We start from the raw sequence: 12,049 nt of genomic DNA on the forward strand, positions 1-12,049 counted from the left end.
TGGACTCCTACAATCTCCCAAAGCTCACTCAAGAAGAGGCAGACAATTTGAACAGACCAATCACAAGGAAAGAGATTGAAACAGCAATCAAAAGCATCCCAAAGAATAAAACCCCAGGACCAGATGGCTTTCCTGGGGAATTCTACCAAACTTTCAGAGAGGATTTAATACCTATCCTTTTCAAGCTATTCCAAAAAATTAGGGAAGATGGAACACTTCCTAACACATTCTATGAGGCCAACATCACGCTGATACCAAAACCTGACAAGGACACCACGAAAAAAGAGAACTACAGGCCAATATCACTGATGAACATAGATGCAAAAATTCTAAACAAAATTTTGGCAACCAGAATTCAGCAATTCATCAAAAGAATCATACATCAGGATCAGGTGGGATTCATACCAGGGACACAGGGATGGTTCAACATCCGCAAATCAATCAACGTGATACACCACATCAACAAACTGAGGAATAAAAACCACATGATCATCTCAATAGATGCAGAGAAGGCATTTGACAAGATCCAACAGCCATTTATGATAAAAACTCTGAACAAAATGGGCATAGAAGGAAACTACCTCAACATAATAAAGGCCATATACGACAAACCCATAGCCAACATCATACTCAATGGGCAAAAACTGAACCCCATCCCCCTGAAAACAGGAACGAGACAAGGATGCCCTCTATCACCACTCTTATTTAACATAGTACTGGAGGTCCTGGCCAGAGCAATCAGGCAAGAAAAAGGAATAAAAGGAATCCAAATAGGGAGGGAAGAAGTGAAACTCTCGCTGTTTGCAGACGACATGATCTTATATATAGAAAACCCCAAAGAATCCATTGGAAAACTGTTAGAAGTAATCAACAACTACAGCAAAGTTGCAGGGTATAAAATCAATTTGCATAAATCAGTAGCATTTCTATACTCCAGTAATGAACCAACAGAAAAAGAACTCAAGAATACAATACCATTCACAATCGCAACAAAAAGAATAAAATACCTTGGGGTAAATTTAACTAAGGAAGTGAAGGACCTATATAATGAAAATTACAAGGCCTTTCTGAGAGAATTGGATGACGACATAAGGAGATGGAAAGACATTCCATGTACATGGATTGGAAGAATAAACATAGTTAAAATGTCCATTCTACCTAAAGCAATCTACAGATTCAACGCCATCCCAATCAGAATCCCAATGACATTCTTTACAGAATTAGAACAAAGAATCCTAAAATTCATATGGGGCAACAAAAGACCCCGAATTGCTAAAGCAATCCTGAGAAAAAAGAACAAAACGGGAGGCATCACAATCCCTGACTTCAAAACATACTACAAAGCTACAGTAATCAAAACAGCATGGTACTGGTACAAAAACAGGTGCACAGATCAATGGAACAGAATTGAAAGCCCAGAAATAAAACCACACATCTATGGACAGCTTATCTTTGACAAAGGAGCTGAGGGCATACAATGGAGAAAAGAAAGTCTTTTCAACAAATGGTGCTGGGAAAACTGGAAAGCCACATGTAAAAGAATGAAAATTGACCATTCTTTTTCACCATTCACCAAAATAAACTCAAAATGGATCAAAGACCTAAAGGTGAGACCTGAAACCATAAGGCTTCTGGAAGAAAACGTAGGCAGTACACTCTTTGACATCAGTATTAAAAGGATCTTTTTGGACACCATGCCTTCTCAGAGAAGGGAAACAATAGAAATAATAAACAAATGGGACTTCATCAGATTAAAGAGCTTCTTCAAGGCAAATGAAAACAGGATTGAAACAAAAAAACAACCCACTAACTGGGAAAAAATATTTGCAAGTCATATATCTGACAAGGGCTTAATATCCTTAATATATAAAGAACTCTCACAACTCAATCACAAAACATCAAACAACCCAATCAAAAAATGGGCTGGAGACATGAACAGACATTTCTCCAAAGAAGATATACTGATGGCCAATAGGCACATGAAAAGATGCTCATCATCACTGATCATCAGGGAAATGCAAATCAAAACTACACTAAGATATCACCTTACACCCGTTAGAATGACAAAAATATCTAAAACCAATAGCAACAAATGTTGGAGAAGTTGCGGAGAAAAAGGAACCCTCATACACTGCTGGTGGGAATGCAAACTGGTGCAGCCACTATGGAAAACAGTATGGAGATTCCTCAAAAAACTAAAAATAGAACTACCATACGATCCAGCCATCCCACTACTGGGTATTTATCCAAAGAGCCTGAAGTCAGCAATCCCAAAAGTCCTGTGCACCCCAATGTTTATTGCAGCACTGTTTACAATAGCCAAGACGTGGAAGCAACCTAAGTGCCCATCAACAGATGAATGGATAAAGAAGATGTGGTACATATATACAATGGAATACTACTCAGCTGCAAAACAGAACAAAATCATTCCATTTGCAATAACATGGATGGACCTTGAGAGAATTATGTTAAGTGAAATAAACCAGCAAGAGAAAGATAATCTGTGTATGACTCCACTCATATGAGGAATTTAAAACTATGGACCAAGAACAGTTTAGTGGATACCAGGGGAAAGGTGGGGTGGGGGGTGGGCACAAAGGGTGAAGTGGTGCACCTACAACATGACTGACAAACATTAATGTACAATTGAAATTTCACAAGATTGTAACCTATCAATAACTCAAAAAAAAAAAAAAAAGTTATGGTGCCGGTGTTGAAGATGGAGGAAGAGGCCACAAGCCAAAGAATGTACGTGGCCTGTAGAGCTGGAGAAGGCCAAGGAAATGGATTCTCCCTTAGAGAAGGAACACAGTGCTGGTGACACCTTGACTTTAACCCAGTGAAATCCCTTCTGGACTTCTGACCTCCAGAAGTGTACGATAAGAAGTCCTTGTTGTTTTAAGCCACTACATTTGTGCCAAGCTGTTACGGCAGCAACAGGAAACTAATACACATCTTTTAAGGTTTGGGTCCTGAAACCTCCACTGCTCCACTTCATACAACCGTACTCTTTTAACATGCCATGGCTTCTAGAAAATATTTTTAATGGGCAAATACAAAATTTCTGAGAAGTCACTTTAAACAGGCAAAAGAGCATTGATATTGGGGCTGGCCCTGTGGCCCAGTGGTTAAGTTCGCACACTCTGCTGCAGGCGGCCCAGTGTTTCGCTGGTTCGAATCCTGGGCGCGGACATGGCACTGCTCATCAAACCACGCTGAGGCAGCGTCCCACATGCCACAACTAGAAGGACCCACAACAAAGAATATACAACTATGTACCGGGGGGGCTTTGGGGAGAAAAAGGAAAACAATAAAAAAATCTTAAAAAAGAAAAAAGAGCATTGATATAGAACTCAACACTTAATAAGGGTATGACCAGAACTCTCAAACTACTAGTAGTTCAGCAAAATAGGAAAGTGAAAAGTACAAAAATATGTTCATGGCAGACTTCATTTATAATACCTAAACGGTCTAAATGTCAACAATTAGGAAACTGTTGTCTAAGTCATGGTGCAGTGATATTATGAAATATTATGCAACCAGTCAAAATTATGCTGTGACAATCTTGAGTGACATGAGGAAATACTTAAGTACAATCTCCACTAAAGACATAAAAATATTACACATACAAAATATACAGAGTAAAATCTCAACTTAAGATACATATATACATTAGATACATAAGGGAGAATAAAAATGCAGGAAAATATAAAAAGCTAGTCATCTTTGTGATAGGAGCACGTTGATTTTAATTTTCTTCTTTAAACGTTTATATAACTTCCAAATTGAAGACACTTAAAGGTAAGCCTACATTATGTTTCTAACTGAAGCATGAATTCATGAGTCAATCTGGTGCTGTTTTCCTAAGGAGAAACTTAAGATACTACACACTAAATTATATTGTAATAATGTTTACATTATCAAGTAATTTCTACCTATCAATTAATATATTTATTCAAACTTAGCCTAAATGCTTAAGAGCACACAAAAAACTGAGAGCCATCAAAATAACTAAGTCTTTCTCCCAGTCCATCTGACCTCTGATCTCACCTGCCCCTTGCCTACTCCACTCTAACTACACTGGCTCCTTGGTGTTCCTTGAAGATGGCAAGCACGCTCCTACCACAGGGTCTTTGCCTGGAATGTTCCTCCCCTATGTAGCCATGTGAATCTTCCCTCACCTCCTCTGAGGCCTTGATTCGAATGTCACTTCCTTAATAAGGCCTCCATGTACCTCCTTATTTAACACTCAAACCGGCCCTCCATCCTGGCACCCTTCATTCTGTTTCAACTTTGTTCTTTCTCCACAGCATTTATCATCTTCTAACAAACTACAATTTTTTTAAAAATGTATGTTGTTCAACGACTTTCTCCCTCTACTGGAAAATAAACTCAAGAGAAGGACTTTAGTGGTGGTGGAACCTCATTTAGTCTCTGATATGTCAAATGAGCCTGAGACACAGCAGGTGGTCAATAAATATTTGTTGGATATGAATACACTAATGACATGTCAAAGGACAGAGTTAAGAATAAATCTCTAACAATCGTACCTACTACTTAAAACTGGACAATTTGCTGTGCATGTGTAATCAAGCAAAATATAAGGCATATAAAGCTCTTAGAAGAAAACTTGGCCATCTGTATCATTCCTGTATGTTTCAGTTTGTGTTCACCAAAGACTTCCAAGTCACTTATTGAAAACATCCCAATTTTATTTTGTTAACACTGTGCAGTACAGACTGTATAAGCAGAGAAGTAAATTAAGTAGGTTTAAAAACATTTATGTATTAGGCCAAATAGGCTGAAATGCTGTACACAAGATCCAATAGTACTGTGCACTATTAAGCCAAAACAGCTTTTTAGATTACACTTGCTGTTATCACACACATTATAGACAGTGGAACAGTTCAGATGGAGAAAGCCAAATCCTGGTATAAATTCTGATACGTGATAAACCCCTATAACTTTCGATTTCAACTGATACTTGTCCAGATTGCAAATGCTCATTGTCCCAGTAAGACATCATTTTGGGAACGGGGAAGCCCAGTCAAATATCAAAGGCCCAGCCCATTTTATGAATCAATATGCACAGGTGAAAACTGCTTAATACCTGAAATGGAACCCAATCAGAACTTACTTCCCTCTGATGTCATAAGTAACCAGACTCTCCCTATTTATTTACTTATTTTTAAAGCAATTCTCAACTTAAAATGCTTTACTCCCAGGGTGTGAAGTATAAACCCTGAGCCAAGGTCTCTATAACTCCTCAACAAAACAGGTCTCACAGAATGCAAGGGACATGTCCCCCGAAGATGCCGTGTAGCCAATACCTCTGAGTGACGCTCTACACTTCCAGTGTCTGATCCAGAGTGCTGCTCATTTACATCATCCTCACCGTCTGACCCTGAATCCCGTTCATCCTGCACTGGGGTAGCGCCACCATCATCTGCTTAAAAATAAAACAAAAACCCACTTAAGGTGTAAGATGGATGACATCTACAGCTGAAATGAACACAAATGAGTCAAGAACAATGCAAGAGCAAAGGTTACCACCGATGAGGCAGAACTAGTGATGCTGACACTGTGAATAAGACAACAGGATAACACTTATACAAATACCAACAATCGTGACATGTATTGCGACAAATGTGGCAGCAAAAATACATCATAAAAGGAACATGAAGCTTAAGAAACATCACTAAGGACCAAGTCGACAACCTCTAAGTAACAGTGTGCTCTTTAACTATTTCAACTTTCTGTGAAAAACTGCGTCTGTTCTCTCCACAGCACGCACTTACCACCTCCTAATGTACTATGCGACTTACCAAGTTATTCTGCTTACTGTGGGTCTTTCCTCACTTGAAGGAAAGTGCCAAAAAAGCAGGGATTTTGGCTCACTGCTGAATCCCTGGAGCCCAAAACACTGCCTGGTACCTGACGTACAGTATGTATTGTTTATAAAACAAGAGCACAAGGAACTCCAGTCCAGAAACAGTGCAAACTCAAAGTAAAGCACGTACTATACTATTACAAAGTGGTAAAAAAACAAAATCATTTGCTACCTACCTTTAACCAATACTTTAAAGACATAAAGCAAAATTGTATTGAGAGGAATTTAGGACTGTTGGAGGATATGGGAAGATTTGATTAGAAATTTAATAAAAAAAATTTTTAAATGAATCAGTCAACTACAGGAAAACCAAAAAGCTACATAAGGATCGAATTATCTTACCAATGAGCTACTCTACTTAGCTAAGGAGGAAAGAATCCCTATATAGTCACAACAAAAATAATTAATTTTGAAATGTAACAATTATGCTGCAACAGTGAGAGTATGGGGAGAAGAGGGCACGTAAGAGGCTAAAATACTGTCCCAGCGTAAGAAATCATTACAGAATGCCTAAAAATGATGCAAAAAGAGACAGCATAAGTTAGTAATACGAAGGTAAATATCAAAAAACATCTAAAAGAAATGGAAAGTCGGGGAACTAATATTTTTCATGTCTTTCTAGCACTTTATATACATGTAGTACATATAATTACTTATTTACAAACACAAAGGAACTGAAAACTATTTCGAAAACATCAGGAAGACGTTTTAAGCCAGCAGCGCATGCTTGGAAACACGTATGCAGTCATCACTATCCGCTGTCATATGTAAGGAATCGAAGCGAAGTCAGAACAGAAAAGAGGTTAACGTTCAGACAGTTACTGAAGCAGTTCTGACGGAGGGCACTCAATGCACCCAGGAGCCTAGGGGAAAGCAGACCGAGCGCGTTCTTCCCCACCAGGCCCCCTCGTCCGTCCGCATCTCCAGTGCCGGCAGCACGTGAGCAGAGGGGCGCCCAGGAGGTGCTCACGGAGGAAACAGGAAAGAGAGGAGAGCAAACTTCAGCGGGGAGAGAGCAGAGACCTCACGGGGAAGGAAAGGACAGAACGCCGGTGCCAGAGGCACACGCCTTACTCCACGCTGTTCATACAGCTCAGACACGGGGCCTACGTTCTCTTTTCCGGGAAACCAGGGTCACAGGCGAGACCAGACTGGCCCGAGCTCGCAGTGAAGAGTGTAGGGAAGGCGCAGCACCCCCGCCGACCAGCCCCTTGGATTCCCGAAGAAACACTCAACTCCCGAAAAACTCCCCCAGCAGGAGAGCCCGCCCCCAGGACACTGCGCACGGGAAGCGCTTCAGGGGAGCCCCGGCCGGCGAGAAGGCGGCGCTCCCGCCCGCACCCCTCTCCCGGGGCCTCCCTCGGGCCGCCCCGCGCCGCCTCCGCCCGCCCCGCGCCGCCCCCGGCCCCTGCCCCACCTGACTGGTCGCCGCCGTAGTACTCCGAGTCCATGGCAGGCGGCTCTCGGCGGCGAGGGTCCGCGCCCCGCGCCGCCCCGTCACCTCCTTCCCGCGGTGAGACCCCGACGGCGCGGCCCGGTGCTCAGAGGCTCCCGCCGCTAGACGGCTTGGAGAGCGCGGAGAGTAAGACCGCAGCAGCGACGGACGCCAACACTTCCACCCGGGAGCCGCCACAAGAGGCCGAGCCCGGCAGGCCGGCAGGCGTGCGGTCGCAGCGCCACTTCCCAGAAGCACCTCTGGGGCCAAAATGGCGTCTGCCCACGACCCTCAAAGGAATGCAGCGCGCAGGCGCCTTCACCTGTCATCCGGCCAATGAGAAGACGCAGCGGTAATAACGCACGGCAAGGCCGGAAAGGAGTCTACAGGGACAATGAATGGGAGCTCCGGCGTCAGTTAAATACCTTCCCTTGCAGGAGCCTGGTTTGTCCCCCAAGGAGATGGCAATGTTACTTTGCTGGTTCTCTCTCCGCACCTTGTGTGAGGAACTTCTGAGTTACTCTTCCGAAAAATAAAGACCCGCTATAATTACATTTCCCATCATACGGCCAATTAACTATCATTCCCATCATGCAACGAGGCTCCTCATTCCCGCCCTTAATCCGGGAAGGAGGGGGCGCGGTGCTCTCTGGGACTTGTAGTTGGAAGCCTTGGGAGTTATGCGTTACTGACTGGCGTGATCTAAAGGGTTTCCTTTCAAGGTATTTTCTTCTTTTCCTTCTTTTTTAAAATAACGACTTAATTTCTATCTTAAGAAACCTTGTGGTCAACAATAGGAAGTACAGATTTTTGCTGCCAGAAAGGTCCCCTGACGAAATCTTGAGGAGGAGGGTGCCGTTGCGCTTGACTTCAGCCCTGTGCTTCCCGGAAACAGCGATGGTTGAGAAACCCCCTGACCGTTCCCAGAACACTAGAGAGAACCGCTGTTCCCCCAATGCCTTAGAGAAAACTCACCCGCCGCTGTTTTTCAGGACTCCCGTCAGACTTGTGGATGACTCTCTTGTTTACCAATTGCAAGACCAAAGACCTTTCCCCTTTCTTCTGAACCTTCTCCTAAGGGAGGACTCAGACCTCTCCACTTCCTGTTCTTTGACTCATGAATGATTAGCTGAGTGAGAACTCTTTACCCTCATAAAGCCAGGGAGACACAGAGATAAACATTTTCTGTCCACTTGACTGACTGAAATTTCTGATTGCAAATCAGTCCCAACTATAAATCATCCCACTGAAACTGGCTCAACACAAGTTTGACATAAGGGAAATCATCTTGTAGAAAAGAGACCGTGTTGTAACTTTGAGTGACCTCTGACTAACTAACCCAGCTGGATTTGCACCCTCCAGGAGATCCACCTGTTCTGTAGATTCCATGACCCGTGCTTGTGCATATGCCTCCTAGCTGTGATAAGACGATAACGCCCTTCTTTTGAGTTCCTTAGGAATGTGATGACCTCCAAACAGAGAGTCTATGCTGATAGCCATCATCCGTGACAACTGAAAGACCTGATGTGGCAACTCCCAGCCTGTAACACCAGAGGGTCAACATTCCCAACCCTCTCCCCTAAAACCCACTGGCATATATAACTGCTTCAAGATTCTGTGCCGCACCCGCCTTAAGATGGTTCTTTTGGACGTTAGTCAGCCATCTTACCTCTTGCTAGCAAGCTGTAATAAAATGCCCTTTCTCTGCCACCATCTTGCCTCTTGGTGACTGGCTTTTGTCTCGTGGCAAGCGGGTCATGCCCTTTGTACGGTAACACCACTTTTGTTCCTGTGAAAGTCTAAGGCAAAACCACACTGCCCAAACACTGGTCTTCATATCTGGGATGATTTCCCTATTGCAATACCCTAAGTAAAATCCATTTCCTTATTTGTTTGCTTTTGTTGTAGAGAAAGAGGAGCATAGTCTCGCCTTTTGATTGGAGGAGGGCCAGTGGAGGTATTAGCAAAGATTCCTCAGGAGACATAGACTTGTAGAAAGAGGGCCTTTTGTTAGTTGGCAAAGCACACACCTGGGACTGGATTTCTGGGCATTCCTATCCTGCTATAAGGCATCATGTGGTGTCCTGGAAGGGCCACCTCCTACCTTGGAGTTGAGACCTGTGGATTCTCTGATGCCAGCTCTGCTATAAGTTCTCAGAGTGCTCTTTGTCAAGCCACATCCCAGCCTTGATAATCCTTGAACCCTTTGTTAGCCAGTCAGAATATGCTGGCAGAACTCAGTTCTAGGCTCCAGGAAAGGACATGAGAAGAGAAAGGAGTGGTTTCTGTAAATTCCCATTTTCTCATGAGACAGTTCGTGGACATTCCCTCCCCTCTATAGTGGAAACAGCTTTGAAATCCAAGGCCTTCCCTTCAGCTGTGGGAATGACATCTTCTCAGGCTGTTGTGAGAATCAGAAGAGCAAGGAATGACCAGTGCCTGAAACCAAAGCTACGAAATTAAAATATTCACTTCCCTCCATCTGATAGAAGAGACCCCAGGTCTAAGCTGTCTTCTAAAGAGAGTGGGTGAGGTTGTACTTGTGTAAGTAAGGCAAGGTGAATAGGGCAGAAGTCCAAGAAGAGGTTCAGTCAAAGGAAACCTAGTGAAAATCCTATGAATAAAGGTCTTGTAATTTTACCAGAGGTACAAGACTAATGGCCATAAAAGCGGTTGAGCTAAACGATGCAATGATGAGAGGATAATTATTGAATTTTAACGTAAGTTTCTAACTGTCCTGGTAGTTTGGAAGGAAGATACAAGCAGACTGAACACGCAGCAACGCTAAGCCCCAGAAGGCTGCAAAGAAGTGTCAGATTTTTGTACTCAGGAGGCCAACGATTTAGTGAGTAAGACAAGACACACCTTTGGAAATACATGTAGAGCCTGAGTTAAAGTGGTGTGCTTTTGATGCAAACACAACTCCAGGAGAGTTTCCAGAGCCCCTTTTCATCAGCTGGAGTCCCTCAGGCCCCCTGATAGAGAAATGCTGGAGCAGCACAGATGTGCCTTTCCAAGTCTTGGCCACTTTGCATTTTGAGGACTGCTGTCTCTGCAACCCCCACTCCCAACTCCAGCCCCAGCACAGTTGGACCGTGCTGGTGGGGGTGGAGAGGCACCCAGAAGGGAGTCTGTTTTTCTCACCAAGCATGCTAAGGATGGAGAAGCGAGGAAGGGAGAGTGAGCTTGCAGCAGTGCAGAACTCTCTTTCCCTTGACTGATAACCCAGAGACGCTGAGTCCCTAAATGAATGAGAGATTTGTTTGGCAGCCTGTTGAGACACTGTAACTCGCTGAACATGTCAGAGAGTGAGAGGCCACACAATTTAAGGAACAGCCTGGCACTGGCAGAGCTGCAGACTAGGGGCTCAGAGCTCTGGGTTCCGGACCAAGCTCTGGGCTTATTGTGCTTGCTGAGCTGAGACAAGCTACCAGCCTTCTAAGAGTCTCAGTTGCCACATGTGAAATCAGAAGATCTCAAGGCCCCTGAGTTTCATCATTCTGTCAGCGAAGCCAGGTCTCCAAGTTGGACCCTCCTTGTCCTTGAACCACTAGGGGGCCCTGCAAGTGAAGACATAGATGAAACAAGTGCATTCTAAGCCTACTTCCCTGGCTCTGTGCACTTTCTTACACATCCCAGCCTCACAACTCACTCGGACGCAGGCAAGATTTGTCCTGCCTAGTTTCGTAATGCTGAAAACTGGAGCTCACTTGAAAGCCCATTAATAGCGAATCACTAAACATCAGTACCATGGCACACCACACAGCCACTAACACAACTGAACTGCATCTTCACCTCTCGCATAGAAGGATGTCCAGACTATATAGGAAGTGAAAAAAAAGTCATAAAATGCTATAAATGGCATGAATTTATTTATGTGAACAACAAAAACGGCAAACAAAAACCCAACCTAAGAATTCCTTAATAAATATACAGGGAAAAGGACTTTTCAACAAAGATTCAAAACCATAGAAGACTGAAAAATTTCACTACCTAAAATAAAAACTTAAAAAAAGCATATGCATGGCAAAAACAACACACCATTAGCTAAATTGAAAGAGGAATGATTAGGAAACCAAAAAAAGGGCTTTTTTCAACTTATATCATAGACCAAGGGCTAATCTCCCTAATAAATATAGACCTCCCAGAAATCAATAAGATTAATAACTCAATAGAAAAATAGGCAAAGAATATGACAATTTATAGAAGAGAAAATATTAATGGCCCTAAGATACATGAAAAGATGTTCGCCCTAAAATAAGATAAAAGCAAATTAAAATCATATTGAGATACTGTTTTTCACTTTTCCGGTTGCAAAAATCTGGTAACATAGCTTTGATGAGGCTTTGAGAAAGAGACCCTCTAGACGCTGCTGGTGGGAGTAGATTGAAAGCAATTTGGAAATATTTATAAAAATTACAAATGCATAGACCCTTTTGGCCCAGCCACTTCACTTCAGAAAACATATCCTACAAATGACATAACCACAAAATTATTCATTGCAGCACTATCTGCAAAATATTGGAAATAACCTAAGTGTCCGGGAAGGAATGACCACAAAATGGCGACACACCTGTACAGTGGAATAATATGCAGATAGAACAGAAGATGATGAAACTCTCTTACATGCTGATTTAAAAAGATTTCCAAGCTGGATTCAGTGAAAAAGTGCAAAATACAGAACAGTGTTAGAGTATGCCATCTTTTGTGAAAAGTGGAAGATA

General features: G+C 43.0%; 1 protein-coding gene and 1 long non-coding RNA gene across 7 annotated transcripts in view; one reads left to right on the forward strand and one right to left on the reverse strand.

Annotated features, from left to right (window-relative positions):
* The window catches only part of IWS1 (interacts with SUPT6H, CTD assembly factor 1), a 65,980-nt gene extending 58,409 nt beyond the window's left edge, over positions 1-7,571 (reverse strand). For 2 of the 6 annotated variants that reach the window (XR_006888234.1, XR_006888235.1), the window contains exons 1-2: positions 7,308-7,571; positions 5,331-5,446 (exon numbers count right to left, since the gene is read on the reverse strand). Coding sequence is in view for 4 of the 6 variants with exons in the window: in XM_046658631.1 (XP_046514587.1) it covers positions 5,331-5,446; positions 7,308-7,341 (150 nt within the window). In the remaining 2 variants the exon portion in view is untranslated. The remainder of the gene's footprint in view (positions 1-5,330; positions 5,447-7,307) is intronic. The other 4 variants (XM_046658631.1, XM_046658630.1, XM_046658632.1 and 1 more) reach the window with 4 other exon arrangements.
* Positions 7,572-7,839: 268 nt separating this feature from the next.
* LOC124238092 (uncharacterized) lies at positions 7,840-9,035 on the forward strand. The gene is made up of 2 exons (XR_006888236.1): positions 7,840-8,047; positions 8,783-9,035. It is a non-coding gene; the product is annotated as an uncharacterized LOC124238092 (long non-coding RNA).
* Positions 9,036-12,049: the final 3,014 nt, after the last annotated feature.

Source organism: Equus quagga, chromosome 4 (assembly GCF_021613505.1).
Source record: "Equus quagga isolate Etosha38 chromosome 4, UCLA_HA_Equagga_1.0, whole genome shotgun sequence".
Lineage (NCBI taxonomy): Eukaryota > Metazoa > Chordata > Mammalia > Perissodactyla > Equidae > Equus > Equus quagga.